This window comes from Agelaius tricolor, unplaced genomic scaffold (genome assembly GCF_023055355.1).
Source record: "Agelaius tricolor isolate 1412-34295 unplaced genomic scaffold, bAgeTri1.0.p SCAF_1, whole genome shotgun sequence".
Lineage (NCBI taxonomy): Eukaryota > Metazoa > Chordata > Aves > Passeriformes > Icteridae > Agelaius > Agelaius tricolor.
Window position 1 is genome coordinate 11813188 of NW_027269261.1, and position 18491 is coordinate 11831678.

Here is an 18491-nt window from a genome sequence, read left to right on the forward strand (position 1 = left end):
GCAGTGTAGTACTTTATGTCTGCAGGATAAGAACTTCCATTAAACTAACTAATTCAGGGATAGTCACTATAATTCATACTCCAGCAGGGAAAACAACAACTTGCTCTGGTCTGGATATATTTTCCAGAGAGAGAACTGCATTAAGCAGGTATCCAGAAGGATGGAAATCATTGCTTCCTGGAACACATGAGCACATTCTTTAGACTCTCTTCCTCCCCTTTGTGCCTTGTGAAGATGGGAGAGAAGCTGTACACCCATCTCTTCATCTTGTGGTGTGATTAGATTTCTTCAGTCTTAAGCCCTGCTATTAAAAACAAACAAACAAACAAAAAACATCTTCCAACTGCAGCATCTACACTGTCAAAATATTTCTTTTATTTAATACTTTGGATTTGAGATTAACGTTGCACCTTAATGTTGTTGTTAATGTTGCACCTTAGTTGCAACAATACAAATTCTGTTGTATTATAGCATGCATATACAATTAAGTTCAGTGTGTTCCAGGAGTTTCAAAGAGCTACCTTGACCCTAGCAGTGTATAGCTAAGCCAAAGTATAGTTGGTTTTTTGTTGTTTTCTTTTTCTTAGTCTATCCTACCTGTCAAAAAAGAAAACCTTGTATGATTTATATAACCTAGAACTATTGTGAGCTTCACAAGAGGAAGGTTGTGTAGTATACAGCATTTCAAATAAATTTGAAGCAGAAATTTAATATCCCTCAGTGTTTCAGAAGCATTGAAACATTGTAAAGGACATCCTAATTTCAGCCCCTTATGCAGATATTAACTGAATTAAAGGCAGTGAAATTATGCTCTTAGAAATTGGTTTAATTGAGATGTGAATGGTTTATTTTCCTCAGTGAACTATTTCTAAGGCATTAAATGGGTTTTCTGGTGCAGCATCGGGTATAGTGGACGTTAAAAAATGAATGAAACACGCTATCATCAAGGTTAAGTATATATAAAGACAATTTTGATTTTCCTGTTTTACAGATCTGATGGGCATTAATAGAGGAGAGGTTTAAAATTTTTAAATTGCAGTTTATACAATAGGGAGAGAATAATAAATATGTCCTTTGCAAAAGAACAAATGGTGCTAAAAATATAACTGTAACTGGGTACAGGGCTCAATCTTGAAAGCATAATCTCATTTTCAGAGCTTGGTAATTGCCTCATAGCAATTTTTAACCAAAGGATTCTTTAGCATCTCACTTTAGGGCCCCAGTCCTGGGGCTTCTTTCGTGTAAATTCAAGTGAGTTTATGTTTGAACTAAACTGCAAACTCAGTTATGGCTGCACTGTCAGTTCCAGAAAGCTGTGGTGGATATGGTACACATGAAGATTTGGGCAGAAGGGTTTCAGACTCAGTTTCAGCATTCCTCCTCTCCTTTTATTTTAAATTCTCCGGTGCTCATTGGTATCCTATGTGTAAAAAATCATCCTCCAAGAGCCAAATTAGAATCAGAGAGGAGCAACACTGCAGAGGGCAGTATGGCAGTGACTTTGGGGACCCTGCAAATCACAGCCACACATCTCATTTTCAATCACAAAGTTAGTGGATATTCCTCATCCAATCGTGAGCAGTGAATATAGTTAATTTTTCATTAGTCAGCCTGAGATAATAAGCTCAGTATTTCATACAACCAATGGTTCTCAGAGAGGGGCACTCACTGTCTGGAACTTCCCCCAACCATGGGGTTCTCTACTGGCTCTAAAAAGCTTATGGCAATGCAAACAGTGTCCTGGAGAAATAGAATTCCAAGAAGACTCTTGTGGGGGGGTCTCATCTTCCAGGTTTCTCCACGTGAAACACCACAGTAGGCTGTGAAAAAGGAGTTCATGGAAATGGCTTTGTGGGCACAAAAGGCTAAAGCATTAAGAATTGGGGAGGATTTTACCACCTTTTGCAGCACTTTGAAACAAGCTCTGGAAGAAGTATCAAAGTCTGTACCTGGGGTCTTTGGTTCTATAGAAGAAAACAAGTTGCTGTGTGTGTGTAATGAGAACCCCAGAGAGGCAAAATCTTAAGTGATTTATACTGTCAAAAAGAAAACCATGCAGTGACTTGATTACAGTCTGAGTGCTTTCAGGAGGAAAAAACCAGTAGATGCTTACAGTGCTCTTTAGCTGTTCCTAGAAAGCTGTAACCAGAGCTAAGAAATTCATGGAAGAAATGAGCACAGAATTTCAACAGTGAGCCTTGGTACTCACTTCTGAGAGATTTACCTCATGGTGTGTCATCACATCAGGAGAAGGTGGCTCCCTGGAAATCCTGATTGAGCTGGTTATAAATTAACCAAAGAATAGTTTCATGGCTGAATAGCTGCTTTAGTCATATCCTTTGATGTGCAGTTGGCATTAGTGCTATGTCTTAGGAGTGTACTATCAATACACTCCTAAGAATATTGCTATGGCACCGCTGTGTTTATAATGCTGATATAGCAATAATTTTCCAGGAATTAAAGTCAGAGTAGGAAAAAAAATAAAAGTTTCCAGGCATCATTTCTATACCCAGAAACATTACTGTACTAATCAAAAGCTATGATACCTTAAATATGTCAGTCCTATTGCATCAAACTTGCAAAAGAGCAGAAAGAGAATACTGGCAATATTTCTTAAACCTTAATAAAACACTTATCTTTCTCTTTCCCAGCTTTGTATATTTATACATCCATAAACCCTGATAAATTCCTGTAAGGAATGATTTTTAGTTAACTGCTTGCTTATCCATCCCATCTGATAGCTCACAGTTTGTTGCATGTAATTTTTGCAGTAGCTGACTTTAGTTAAAGAGCATTGCACAGAGTAAGCCTGCATGCAGCTTTTCCAGCTGAGTTGGAGAGATGAGCCGTGCTGCAGGAGTGTGTCAAAAATAATCTGCTGCCTGTACACTTCCCTTATCTGTCATAGCTCTGTGGATGCAAGCACCATGGGTGTTCTGTGCAGAAAACAAAATGGCTTGTTACTCCAGTCCTTGTCAGAATCCCGTTTTAGCCTTGTACTTTATTGGTGGTAACAACCCACCCTGGCAGTTAGACATATTTCAGTGTTAATTGAATATACTTCAGCCTCATACTTTCTAAGTTTCAGTGCTCTGCTTTAGAAGCAGTGCCAAAGCTGTGAACATAGAAATAAAAGCAAGGACAGGAGGCAGCTTCCTTTTGCCATGGAATCTACTGAGTCCATGGCAGTACTTTCAAGGGTGATGATGAACGGTAGATTGATGGACTGATGTAGTCCTTCCTGCTCAGAGGCCTGAATTTTGTCTTGAAATGTGCTTATTAAACTGAAATGAATTAATATTTTATTAGTAAGTCATCTGCACATTTTTGCTGTTAGTGTATTATCTGCTTTGAATTAGATGCTTATTTAATACTTCACTTTGCTCAGTACCATCATTTAGAAATAAAAATAATTTAAATAGCATAATACATTATATTTAATAATGCATTAGTGCTTCATGTTAGAGAAGCTACAAGAGTTCATAAAGCTGGAAAGATGATAATAGCCCTATTTAATTTCAACATGGTGGGTTTCAGTATGTTTTTAAAAGGTCAAGTGGTTCCATGAGAAAAAGTAGACATGTAAATTGTGCTAGCAGAGCTATTTTCTTTCTAAAGTTGATCTTTTTCCCATTTTACATTTCGTAAGTGTTTCAAAGTAGAATTCAGGTCTGCACTGTGGGTATTGCATCACCAGATGGATTTTTGTAAAACAAAATGAAAAATTAAACATATTGACAGCTGAATGGTGATAATCTATTTCCTTGCAAATTCATACATGCTTAAATAGTTCAATACTGATTGTTTCTGCATTCTGGTGTTTCAGCTCAGATTTGCTCTGAAAATCAAGCCAATAAATTTAGACCTACATGAAAGTTAGCTGCTGGCTTTGCACTGCCCATCCAAAATGTGTCCTAGTTAGCTTTTAACACAGAGCAGCTCCTCCTATCAAAGTGTGTCCTGGGCAAGAGCTTAAAGCACAGGGATGTCTTAGTTTGGCTGATGCAGGATCCACAGGTGTTAGGACTGGCTTTGGAGTCACTGGCTTTTTCTTCTGGAGGCCCAAGGCTTCCTTGACACCATCTGTCACCTGGAAACATGCCAGGAGAGACCTGCTCAAAGATGTCTTCAGGCCATGATTTAGGAAGGCACCAGAGAATTGCTTCTGTGCTCAATGCTCACTCAGTGTGCCTTCATGGACTTTTGAAGAATAGGGTGCACTCAAATGGACTCTCCATGGATGTTGTTTGTGCCAACACTGGCAGCCTTTGGACTCTCCATGGATGTGGTTTGTGCCAACACTGGCAGCCCTTCTCCTGCCTACTCCCCACACAGGGTCTTTACCCAGCAGTGGGGCTTTGTCCCATTTTAAACAGAGAGTATGAGAAGTCGGGAAGCAGAGCTATCAGGAGAGTGATAAATGTGTTATGGTAACCAGGCTTTCTCTTCCTTGACAACTTCCTCAATCATACAAGAAGGAAAGCATAGAAGAGTTCTGAATAGAGAAATTCAGAGTATCTGAGCACTGAAATGTTCTTCAAAATTGCCATCTCAAAACAAAATCAAATATTCTGCAATAGTTCTTAGTATTCTAGGCTGTACTACACCAAAAAAACCCCAAACATATATACATATTTACTTATTTATTTATATATGCATATTTACATACACACATACATATATATGTGTGTATATATATATATATATATATATAAAATCAATCACAAGGGAAAAAACCTTAGCTAACTGGAAATATGTTGCAGATCATTAGAAAATGAGCCACATTTTATAAAATGTTGAAATGATATGCAACATCTTAGTTTACAGGGGAATTATTAGGGATTTTTTTTAAAAAAGATATCATAAATAGGAAATCAGAATATTTCAATTTTTAACAGATAAGATTAAACCTCTTCTGGGAGTCTACTCACAGCCATTATTCTTTTCCATAATGGTGGTCTCATTGTAGTTCTGCAGTCCTAAAGCACTCCTTTGCTTTTATCTCAGTGAGCATCTGTTTCTATTATTTACAGTTTCTGTTTCTGTGTCTTGCCAAAAGCATTATATGTGCAAGTTTAAACTTTTCCATTTGAAATAGATTATTCTTTTATAGTAAAATGTCTGCAAGGTTTAACTACACAAATTGAAATGCCACTTTTGGACAGAACTGAAAGTCTCAAGCTTGCTTTAGCCAAGGGCTAGTTTTTTTTCTTTTTTTTTTTTCTTTTTTTTCCTTTTTGCCCTCACTGCTGACACAGAACAGATTTTTATCTCTTAAATGCCATTTTCTGTCTATATGGGCACATTTGGTTTTTTCTAGGCAAAATCTGGTCCAAATAATGACATCTGTTTTCCTCCTGTTGGATGGTGTGTAATTATGCTTGTCCCTAGGAGAACAAGCTGGTACAGCCTGGGCAGGTGCAGCAAGTGTGACAAAGCACCTGTATGTCCCAGGATTTGGGGACATAGGGGTTAACTCCAGCATCTTCATGTTTTGTCAAAGAACACGAAATCAACATCTTTAAAATTTATGCTGCAGTGGAATTTGTGTGGTGTTGATGAATGTTGATGCTGAGTGCTTTGGATTTCATACAGTGTTTATGAATCTGGTCATGTAATGAGCATGACTTTATCTGTACCCTGCACTGAACAGTCTGCTAAAGCATTCCAACTTCAGCAGATTTGGAGATCACAACTGAAGGCCAATACTCTATTTTCTCTTATCAGCCACATAACCAAGAGCAAGATTTAACTCCAGAAGATTTTTCCAATTGTTTCAGATAAGTTTTCATGTTGCAAATTGTCCACAAATAACTTATGGGAAAAATAGATTTTTCCAAAGCCTTTCACTGATTACAATAAAATGCAAGGATATGAGCAATGACCTTTTGCAGTTTGTCCTTATTCTGATCTCAGAATTTATGTGGTGATTAAATTTAATTAGGAGACTTACCACACAGTTATTAAGTCCTTTCTTATTGATGGCTTCTACCTGAATACTGGATATTCATGGAGTTACAGCCCAGTGGGAATTTAAAATGAGAGCTGAGCACAGTGTTTTCCATTTGCCATTGTTCATTTATGTAATGTATTGTTTCTGTCAAGAGACATTCTATAAGCACCTCTTTTCTAGCATGAAATGAAGATCATCTAGATTGCTACTTAGAAAAAAGTCAGTAGAGCACCCTCAGTAGCTGCTATCTCAGATCTAGCTAATTTTCAATGCAATAGGCTTGAAACATTCTCCATTTTTCAGTTGTTGAAAATCTATGGAATAAGAAACTGCTTACAGTCAACTTTTGGTTAAATTCGTATAGAAAAGGTAACCTTAAATGCTGTGACATTATGATTTAGAAACAGTTCAGAGTCCTTTTACCTTGGAGAACTGCAAAATGTCACTCTTGGGGTAATGTGGGATATGGTACCATACTTACAACAATTCATTCCTCTTCAATGATTTCTATCAATTTTCCTGCCTATTTTAGCAGCAACCCTATAATATTAGCTCCTTTAATACTACGCAGGCAGTACAAAGGATCTTTGTAAAACTCCAGATAACAAAATATGACCTTTAATTTATCAAACAAGTCTTATGTTTTCTTATCTGCTTCTTGTTGCTTTTCATCTTCTCTTGCTTGTTTTTGATATAATACATCAATCTCTCAAAATAAGCCATCCAACACTGCACAAACTGAGACACACTGCATTATAGCAAGGAAGTGAGAGTCAGGAAGAGCACACTCTTCATTTAATTAGTAATTAATCTAGTGAAAAATAATCAAAAACAAAAACAGGGCAGAAGGTAGTTGATTTGAAGTAAAGGTTCTTCTCCCCCTGAGAGGTTAATGAGAGTTCACAGTTTAATCCTGTAGAAAGTTGTAAAAATATTATTTACTTTGTTTAATACTCAAGCATGAAATGAGGAGCTTACAGGTGAATAGAAGATGTTTTGGTACAGTCTGTAAGATAAATGGACATCTTTCAATAGATGTGGTAATTGTAATCTTAAAGGCAAACCTAAGTTCTACTTTGTTTTTAGCAGTGCTATACACCCCTAGTGAGAGATTTTACTCTTCTATGAAGACTGCTCTCAGTCATTCTGTGGGCAAATAGTCTCTATGGATGCTTAATAGTCATTATAAAGGATTTGGGAGTTCCTGTAGGGTGTAAAGGGTCATACTATATTATGCTCATTTAGTATGAACTTGCCAGGTTTGGCACTTCAAAATTTAAAGTGGTACTTCACGGTGGTTTCTCTCTTTATAGGTTAAATTTTCTTGAGAAGGTAAGGCAATGAAGAGCTGCACTCTTACTTATTTGCTACAGGTTCTTTCTCTAATTTAAGAGCTTCTTTTCACTTTTACCTTCTCACTGAGCTGATGGTAAGGTTTGTTCAAAATATTCACATTCTGCAACTCTGTGTCTACCTTCCCTCCAAGCACTGGAGGAAGCCCAAATCAGCCTTCTGGGTATGTAACTCCTCATACAACATCTTCAGGACTGACCCCTCCATCCTCCTGTGTCTCTCCCCACTCCCTGTTACAAGGAGAGCTGACATCTTTCAGCAGCAGGAAAGGACATACACCTTCATCTGGTCCATCCAGAGCTCACTCCTGGGTCCAACACTGGCTAGACAAGTCTGTTAGCACTCAGCAAAAGCAGAGGTCAGAGCTGTGTCCCTCACCTGACACAGTGACTTCCTGAGCTGAACTTGGACCTCTTGCCTACCCCATGCAACCCATATTTTCGTACCATCTGTTTCCATTATTGTGCACACATATTGTGGAATGTGTGCACAACAATGGAAACAGATGGTATGAAAGAACTTTAGTATAGGACATTACTGAGATTGGGATTTCATTTCCTGCCTATGTGAGACTGTTTGTGAACTGTTTGCCCCCATATCCCACCCTGAGCTGCTTTGGCTTCCTCTCATGCCATGCAATTGATGTTTCAGTCAGATTTCATCCCTTGCTGCATCTGGAGGAGTGATGTGGTCTCTGCCTTCCTCTCGAAGATGTCAGGGGAGCCATGATTCAGAAAGAGCGGTGTCAAGATCATGATGAGCAAAACCAGGGAGAGAGAGTTGTTTATAAATGGAGAGAGACCTTGCTTTCATCACTTTGTTATTTATTTCCCTAACAGATCACTGGGACTAACAATGTGAATTTGTAATCTGTTAAAGGGTTTGTTTCAAAGAAAATGCTCTCTAGTCTAGCTTGCTCTTCACACACTCACGATTTTCAACCTTCTTACTTATTCCCTTTCAAGGATGCTGCTATTTCACATCAATAACTGACACCTTTATTTCAGAGCACAAAATAGAATTACACTCCAGCCCTGACAATATAATAAATCAGGAGGGATAAAATACATATTAGTGAAGTTCACATAGTTGGTTTGTCCCAGCTGACCTATAGATATAAAGGTATGATTAAAGTTTTTTTGGACTGCTTCTTCTCAGTTGTGACACAAGATTTAACTCTGACTCAAAGATTTGACCTTTGCTGCTCTTCTCTGCTTACCTTGATTCTTTGGAATTATTGTTATTCCCTTGAAGCCTTTCTGCCAGTATGGAATTAACACTCTGTTGTGACAAAATATTGTGTATTTGGCAGAAGAATGGAGCCATCTAGAATTCAATCAGGTTAGACAATGTCATGGTGCACATCCTGAATGAATCATTTCCACCCAGCTTTTTTAATCAAAGAAATCTTGGCCATATAACCTAGAAGAGTAATGCTGGATAGTCACATAGCTGTCTACAATTAAAGTTTAGGCACATCAGGGGTTTTTTTTATGAATTACGATTGAAAGGGTGCCTGCCAGAGCACTTAATCTTTCAGATGGGTAACAGAATAAAATCTCAAAGCCACAGGTTTATTTAGAGCATGAAAAAATTTATTAACCTTCTTGGAAATGTTTTTACTGAAGAAGTTCCTTGTGGTTCACCATATTGGTAAAAACAAGCATAAATAAAGGAAGGTAGAAATACGTGAACTGAATACTCCTGAGGAAAATAGTCTGTGGTATTTATGATTTCTCTACTGGGGATGAGATCATAAGATAAGGGAAATGCATCCAGTTTTACTGGGTCTATCCAGATTTGTTGTATGACCCAACCAGATGTTTGGGAAGAATCAGTTATTAAAACTAAATGTGTTTTTTGTTACGCAGTAAATAGGATTTTCGTTGCTTCTAATGGATTTTCTGTTATTTTCAATTCTGTGAATATTTTTTTTTCATGTAGTTGTTATGTGTCTACTGGTTTCATCATTACTAAATCCATGTGTTCTCCTTGAAACTAAATCCAGATAAGTTCCACACCATTTCCCTCTAACCTTTCCATTTATATTATATACTAGAAGAATTTAAGCTAACGTAATAGTATCAAATTGAGATGTATTTCACAGTGCACTTCTCCTCTGATGAGGAATGGGCTAATGTAATCAGCAATTATTTTTTGTGTGACCTTTACAAATCAAATTGTTATTTTCTTGCTTTTCATTTGAATTTTGCTCCCAGTGGTGCAGGACTGCTGCAGCTAGTATGAAACACAATTTATTGACAGAATCACATTATAATAGTCTCAGAAATCATACATATTGTATGTTTTAATGAAATAATTCAAAGAAATGTATAAGCTGGCCAAGATTAAATTTATGCTGTTAGTTCACAGAGGAGTTTCCAGGATCACCATAGAGATGTTCTGGAGCAGCTGCAGGATAGAGAGAGTGGACCTTGTCTAGGATAGATCCCGTGTTAGTCATGGAATTACAACAGAGAGTTGCAGTAGTACTGAGGATCCCGTCTGGGGGCTGCAGGGGCTCCTCTTACCACATGTTCCTGATCTGCACCCACTGGGTGAATTAGCACAGTTTAATGCCTCCCCACTACAGGCAGTTGTGAACACTTAGCCATGACTTCCTGGTTCTTTTGGGAGCTAGAGAGTGTTTGCTCATGAAAGGCGTCCAGTGAGTAATGGTGCGGGAAGCTGATGAGTGAATGATGATCTCTACCCATGAGACTTATTTCCATTATGTTAATGTATTCCTTATGCCCACAGACCCCTTCTGAACAACTTAGCCTTTCTTATAAATGACACAGAAGAATTTCACCCACTCCCCCATTTTTTTTAAATATAGATAAGCCAAAAAAAAAAGGGTACCCAACACTAACTAAAACTCATGATTCATTAACTGTAAGTTAAGGAAACCATTTAGAAATAGGATGTTCTCTCACTTATTCAGTGACTCAAGTGATAAAGCCTCAATAAAAACTGTCGAAACATCTCATTGAAAAGATAAATGTGTTAAAAGTAACTGACTATCTGAAAATATAAATTGTTACTTCACTGGTATAGGTATACGTATATACACACATATTTTGATGGAAGATAGATACAAATCCAGAACAGAAACATGTAAGATCATACTTTTTTCTTTCCTTTTCTTTTTTGTTTGTTTTTGTTTGTTTGTTTGTTGTTTTTTTTTTTCTTTTTGGTTTTTTTTTTTGTTCCTTTGTTGGTCACATGTCATTTTTATGTTTTTTTTTTTTTTTTCTGGTACTTCTCAAATTTCCATTCAGTCACAGGAAGTTTGTTGTAAGAAAAGGAGGCCAGGATGAAGAGAAGCAATTTTAAAGATCAAAACAGGAAAAAAAAATTAAAACTGTCTGTATTCTCACATCATCGGAGTGGTTGTGGTGTGATGTGTTTAATTCTAAATTTTCACTTTCTGGGAGAAGTACAAAAGGGAAAGTTTTCATAAAACGTTTGATGTTCGGTTTTAGTCCTGTTTTATGGAAAATACATATAAAAGCTGAGAACAGAGAGAAATGTACATAATGTGTATATTTTATATATATGCATATATGTCCATGTACTTTTTAATATGACATGCACTCAGATATTCACATAGTGTATTTACTCAGTATATTTACTCAGAGGAATTGTGAAACCATCCTCTGTGGTAATCTAAAGAATTTGTGGATGCCCCATCATTGGAAGGGCTCAAGGTCAGGTCAAATGGGCTTTGAGCAACCTGATCTAGTGAAAGGTGTCTTTACTCATAGCAGGGGGGAGGGAAGAGATGATCTTCAAATGTCCATTGCAATGATGTCAACCCAAACCATTTTATGATTAGAAATTGGGAAGGGAAGGGACAGGAAAGGGCCATCTCCTCAAAAGCAAATAGGTCAGCTTCTGGCATGGTGAATGATGTCCATGCTAAACCAAGTGAGGGATGCATGAAACATGGAAAATAGCAGTTCTCAGCACTGTAGAATAAATATCTGCATAAAACCACCATGGTTTCATTTGCAGTCCTTGGGGGCTATTGTAGACTCTTCCCTGCAAGCCTGTTATGGCTTGTAATTTTGTGACAAACTGGAACACTGATCTCCTGAATTTGGATAATATTTCTGTTTAACAGTTAGCAGTAGGGTCCTTCTAGCTCAAGAACATATCTTTCTGAGCACTATGTGGGCTTACTACAGTGTGTGCTTACATTGCCACTGCAGATACAGGACTTGGCTTCTTGGTTGGTTTGGTGGGTTTCGAAGTCAAAGAAAATATGCACGTTTGAGCCAGTAAGATTGACTTTGTATTTGAACATGATTTATGAATGACTGCCTTTTACCCATCTTGCCCTTCTTATCTCTCAGATTCTTTACTAATATGAACCAATAGAATGAAAGAAAAAGATATTGTTGGCCTAAAACTTTGCTGCCTCCAAAAGCCTACACATTGAAGGAAATATTTAGGTTTGCCATTCTCCTAAGTAGCTTTCTAAGTGGTATTCTGAGGGATCACAGCTATATCACCCAAACACAAAAAACTATAATTGCAAATAAATATTTAAAGTGTTTCACTAATTATTCCTCATCTGCTATTTTTCTGAGTGTACCAGTCTTATTTTATCTCACTGTTTTAGTTAAAGAAGTCAGAGATCTCTGCACTGACTGAGAATAGATACAGCTGGCAAATATGAGAAGTTTGTCCCTTGCATTGCTGGGTTCTGGTTAGTTCTTAACTTATGAAACCCCACCACAGGTGGCCTCTTGCTAAATTTTAAAGCACTTGCACGTTTCAGAACCAGGCTACCTTTCAGCAAGTCACTTTTGTCAAAGCCTTGGTGTTCCTTCAAGACATTGTCAAGGAGTCTTAAGAAAATGTACAAACTGTGAATGCCCTGGTCTGTTCTGTACCATGTATTTGAATCTCTGAATTTTATTTAAATGAAGCAAAGAAATGTGTATTTTTTCTGCTTAGGAATAAGTTACAGCAGGACTATTATTAGACAGAAGAAGTAAGTGTGCCTTAGATGGTGATTAAGAGTTGTGTTCTTCTTCTTTAAATGACTAACCTGGAGTGAGAGGTTGGATGTCTTTTGAAAACTTAAACCTGTTTCACCTGAACATGTTTAACTAGTTAATAAGAAACATCAAAAAAGACAAAACCCTGAGGTCAACTATCATTTTTTTGTAAAGCCATTCGATGATGTTTAAATTTGTTTTTTGGGTCTGTCTATAACATAAGTTTAATAACCTAGCTCAAATGCAGATTTCTAATTTTCAATTAACATAGGAATAATTTTGTTTGCTAAAATAAAATAAATGAATGAATGAACAGTCTGAACCATGAAATGTTCTAGGTAGCACTTTTTAAAATTCCAAATTTCAAAAAATCATGTGGCAACTGTATAGCTCAAGCTTTAAGTATTAACTTTTAACCTTTGACCTTACAGATTTTAACCAATGAAATGTCTCTTTAAACTTTAAAGGAAACAATGATAACGAGCGCCTGGCGATTGCTAGACAGCGAATTCCATATCGACTTGGTCGAGTAGTTGATGAATGGCTACTCGACAAAGGTAAAAAACATTGATTAAAACTTCAAATAAAAAAATAATTTGAACATAACCAAGTAGTGCTTCATTGTAACACTAATAAACATAAAAAATAAATTTCAGTAAAACTAAATTAAAACAAATTTTAAAAAGTAAAATATAGAGTAATATTTGCATACCTTGTATAATAATTTCTATACATTTCTAGAAGTACCAGCTGTTTAATAATCTTACCCTGTTAACTTAAGGTTAAAGGGACTGTTAAATATAATCCACTAACTCAATCTATGAAGGTACTCATAGCAAACATTAACCAAAAATTATAAATCATTCATAGATTATATTACATGTTCCAGCATCTAAATTATTAACTAAAAATATCTGTAGTTATGATATCTTCATTATGGTCCTGAAAAAAAATTTGTTTAAACTGTAGGTGTCTTAAATAGTGGGCAATATGAATTGCCAATCAAAATGAAGTCCCTTTAACGTTTGCAATCTTCTAAGGGGATTTTGGAACAAACACTAATTAAAACAGATCTTAAAGTTGTGTGCATGCTTTTTGTGAGCAGAAAACAAATAGTCACTAAAGTGACTATTCTATTTACTAAGAGTGGTACTGTTGCTGAGGATTTCTCTGTTTTAATGGAAATGTGCCATGATTTCTCCATCGGTATGTGTATCATTTCTGAAGCCGCTTTTACATCTAAAATATTTTATTTTAATTGATAGCCTTGCTGAAAGCCAATCAGACATCTATTTCTGAATCTGCTTCTGAGATACTTAGTGTAAACCATGTGTTTCTTTTCAGTGTGTATGTTGAAGGAAAATAAAACATTAAACTACAAAAATGAAATATTTAATTAAAAATGTAAATATTCACTTACATAGAGATGCAACAAATTACTGCATAAATTCTTTAAAACTCACTTGACCTAGTGACTTGATGGCATATATATAAACTTTGTGTGTATATACATATTTGTATATGTCTATACATACATAAACTCATTTGTACATAAAGCTATAGGCTCTATGCTGCAATGTGTGGAAAAAAAAAACAAACAAACTTTTAAATGTTGGCAGACTTGAAGAAAAAGTTATTTTAAGGAATTAGAGAACCTGTCATTCTTGAGATACACCAAAAGGTTAACACTGCTTTCAGGTAGAAGGGAGAGGGGTATATCTTGTAGTGCCAAACACATTTGCAAATATATTTGATTGGCCTTTTAGCAAAAAACATATAAATCTCAAAACGCCGCAAATTAAGAAAAATGCAAACGCTCTCAAAATTTATGCATTTCATGGACACCTCATTAAAAGCAATGAATTATGAGTCAAATCCTTTTCTTATAGTTTATTGCTCTCATTTTTCACCCCATGACAATCTGTTATCACTCGTGTAGAGTACAGCGTTCACAGTCAACATTTTTGCATGTATATAATATTATCTTCGCAGGGCGTCAGCTCACAATCTTCAATAGCCAAGCAACCATAAAAATTGGAGGCAAGGAACGTGGCCACCCTTTCCAAGGCCAGCTCTCTGGTCTTTACTACAATGGCTTGAAAGTTCTGAATATGGCAGCAGAAAATGATGCCAACATCATGATAGAAGGGAATGTGAGACTTGTTGGTGAAGTGCCTTCCTCTATGACAACTGAGTCCACAGCCACCGCCATGCAGTCGGAGATGTCCACGTCAGTCATGGAAACCACCACCACCTTGGCCACCAGCACCGCCAGAAGAGGAAAGGCTCCGACCAAAGAACCCATTGGTCAGGTTAGTCAGCTTCCTCACCTTTTGCAAATATCTTCTCACCTCTGAGTGTGGCTTCCTTTGTCCCATTCCCTCTGCTGATGAAATTGTTCCCCCTTAAAGAAATGCATGAGTTCCTGTTGAAAGTTCTGTACCGTACACGTCTCACGGATGTGATGTTCACCAGCATTTTGAGGGAAAGTAAGGGCTTTGCTTTTCTTCTAAATTAGGCAAACCTACCAGTTCAGATTGTTCTGGTGCTGAGTTACATTGCTCTGTCATCCATCTTCATAGTGGTGCATATTTTCAAGTACCCTTTCTTCCTTTGATGGCTTACATTGATTACTTTCAGTGCAGGAATGCAGGATGTCTGGAATTAGAGATAATGAAATGAAGTGGTGACTTTATCCATGAGATAGAGAAAAGAGACCCAGTTTTAAGAGAGAACAGGAAGGAGGTGTGAAGACAAAAAGTTGCAAGAGGCTGGAAAAGAGGGAATTAGCACTTTCTCTAGTCCCACGATTGATCATCCTCTCTGGCAGTATTCCTCACAAGAGGCAATGGCAGCAGAGGGAATTAAGAGCACTCTGCACCATGGGAGATTCAGGCTCCAAGTCATGGACTGTTGTTTATTGTTTGTGGAGGTTATTTGCATCTCATGAATTTGGTGATATATGAAGTAGCTTTCAGGTTTTGTCAGGATCTCTGTATAATATGTGGAGGAATTTACTTATTGGGAAAGGAGGGAAGAAAAGAATGTGAATGAATTAACCTTCATCTTGTGTGTTTCCTTGAGTAACAGCAGTCAGACATTGTGCTTTAAAAACCTAAAACTTCTTTTATATTTATTATTTCTTAAAAAAAACCCAAGAAAAAACAAACAAAAACCAGACAAAAAACAAACAAAAACCCCTCAACCAAACCAAGAAAAAAAAAGTAGACTGCTAAAAGCTTTTCTCATGTCCTTTTGGTTCACATGCTTGTGTGCCCACTGTGGCACCAAGCCATGACAGACAGCTACACTCCTGAGATCCAGAAGTAGGACAAGGAACACAGAAAGCACCATGAGGGAGAGACAGGGTGTGCTGAATAAGGTTCATTTGCTCAGGAATGAAGCACATGCAGGTTAGACAGAGGCTGAGGTCAGGTTGCCTGTTTTCTGTGTAAAACCTCAAGTCACAGAGTGAATTGGGGCATCAAATTTGACACTTCAGCTTTTCTGTCTGTAGTATTTTTGTATGCTTTGTACTATGGATCAAAAAATATTGAAAAATTGTTATTAACAAACTTGAAGCAGTACATTTAAGTTAAAAATGAGCCTTAAAACAAAAGCATTTTGACTTGCAGGTTGCAGGAGGTTTTAAATAATTATTGTTACAGAGTTTTAATAAATAGCAATAGATTTTCTTTGTTCTTAATTCTGTTTTGAATAATATCTTGCACTCTATTATCCAACGAGTCTGACCTCAGTATTTGCAGCAACAAAATCTAAGACTTTACCAAATTTACTGAAGGGAAGATACGTCTCTAAAATGTAGAACACCCTCATGGTGTGAAATAATTTGAGCTAAATTAATGTTACTAAATTAAAATTAAACAAAGTTAAGCTGTTCCACTTCCCAGCATACTGTTGGCCTCTCCCACTCTTTCATGTTATTCCCAGGCACAATTTTGGAGGAAAAATGTCAGAGGGGCCATTCTCAGTTGTCACCTTGCATGATCTGTAGGCAGCAGGAATTTACTGGTATAATTGCTTTGCCAGTTGGCCTCAGTTTCTGGGAGTATTCCCCAGTATAATTTGCACACTATTTGCATGTTTAGCCACTAAGACTTTTTATTTTTGAGGTTTTCCAGTGGGATATTTTTGGAAGAAAATTTTCTTAAGCTAACAACTGTGGTGAGGTGTAAATTTTTCTGAAGAGGGGAAACAAAACAATTTGGGCAAAATGATTTTCCAAAGCTTTTCTGTTTCTAGGCCTGAAATAAGATATGGCCCTTTTTGACTCTATCAGAACATCTACTCAAGTTTTTAGAGAAGCTTGCTGCCGCTGGGGCTGAGTGGCCTCAAGGCAGTTGTGCCATTTCCTCATCCCTTTCTGGCTGAAGTGGCTCTGCCAAAATGCCATGAGCTCTTTGATACCCCACCCTGAGGAGCTTCCAGAAGGCTCCAGGACCACCCAGAGGTGCAGAGCATGGCTGCAAACCAAGTTTTGAGTGTGAAAGTTTTGATCAGCCTCTCTCACCTGGTAGCCTGGCTGGAGCAAGGGCTTCATGCATCTGATGGGAAACTCCTGATTTAGGAGCCTGAAAGCAACATTTGTGAGGAAAGCATTCCATGGTAACATCACTGCAGCACTTGGGGCATCCTGAGTGTATAAATAAGCTCTTCTTGACTTCATCTATGTCTGAATGTCCCGCCTGGTAGAATCCCTGTGTGTCATTTCATACACTTAATTAGTCAGGGACTGCACTGGAGCACAGTTTGCCATCAGGCCTTGATTTGATTTTGGGAGATTGATAACATCCTAAAGTCAGAGCTGAAATTTGTCTGCAGGATGCTATGCTATTCATGCAACAAAGACCTAGGAAGATACTGAATCACCTTAGGGACATAATTTCTTCTCTTCATTCATACCTGGTTCTTATTCTACCTGGATATAAAAATTTCTGAGCTTGTGACCCATAGGGCTTCCATGGGTCTGTCCTGCAGGGTGCTGAGTAATCACTTTCCACCTTAATTTCGCTGGAGATGAAGACGCTCACCATGTCATGAAAAAAAAATCCACCTTTGATTTCTTCATTCTCTTTCATTTTTGTCCTTTACATTTTTTTCCCTGATTTTTGCTTATATATAACCTCTGCAATGGTGTAAAATACACTGGCATATGGTAATGCACAAGAAGAAAAGTTACCTTTCCAGCATTAATTAGGTTACTGAGGAAAATATGCAGCTGAACAGCAATTGCTAATGAAACAACCTTACATTACTGCAAACCAGTGCATGGCTGAAATAGAATAGAAGCAAATGATCTAATCTGTCAGAGATTGTTTGCTCCATTTGCAGAGGTATTGAATTCAATTAAAGATTGCAATACTTTAAGAAGATCATTTAAATCTCTATTTATAGGAGAGGTTCTTTTAAAAAACCTACAGTGTTTAATTGATGGAGTCTCTGCTCCCTCACAGATATTAACAAAAGCAATATATGATGCAAGATCCACATGGGACTTGCAGAAAGTGTGTTGAATACTGTCGTGCATGATTTTAGATGAAGGAGGTCTTAGTGCTTCTGAGAAAGAAATGCTTTTTGCTGAAGACTCTAAATGAAGGTTTTCCCAGCTTGGAAATATTTTAACAATGGATGTTTTGGTGATGACAGATATCTTAATTATTGCACTGGGAAATGTAAATTTTTCTAAGGGGAGAAAGGTACTCAAAGCTTATTGAATGCCAGTAGTAGGTGAACGCCTGATTTTCCTTAGTGCCTTAAGTCCTCCCCTCTACTCCCCCTTTGATTTTAATGACATTCAAGTTGTCAGCTTCCATACAGGCCACTGGGTAAACACAGAGGAAGTGAGTCCTGCCTCCAGTATCTCATAGAATAAACAAAAGGTATCAGGTAAGGAGGAGGAAAAAAAAGAGGAAATCAGGAGGCAGGAGGAAGAGGGAGATGAAGCAAGCATTGTGTTGTTTCAGTGTTAACAAGTGTGCAGATTTGCAGCCATTGTGGGAGGGACACTTTTCTGCCCTGTGGGGTTTTTTTGATCCAGGCTTTTCAGAGAGCTGTAGGATCAGCACAGAGCTGCAGCAGAGTCTGCATCAGGCAGCTGGGCTGCCTGGCCAAGCAGTTGGTGCAGAACTGGCACCAGCTGGGTGGTCAGTGAGATG

At 37.5% G+C, this 18491-nt stretch overlaps 1 protein-coding gene across 33 annotated transcripts in view; it reads left to right on the forward strand.

The window, feature by feature from the left end:
- Window positions 1-18491, forward strand: part of NRXN1 (neurexin 1) — a 679845-nt gene that overhangs the window by 570399 nt on the left and 90955 nt on the right. For 22 of the 33 annotated variants that reach the window (XM_071422858.1, XM_071422867.1, XM_071422913.1 and 19 more), the window contains 2 exons: window positions 12783-12872; window positions 14308-14627. In XM_071422858.1, the coding sequence (XP_071278959.1) occupies window positions 12783-12872; window positions 14308-14627 (410 nt within the window). The remainder of the gene's footprint in view (window positions 1-12782; window positions 12873-14307; window positions 14628-18491) is intronic. The other 11 variants (XM_071423014.1, XM_071423022.1, XM_071423060.1 and 8 more) reach the window with 1 other exon arrangement.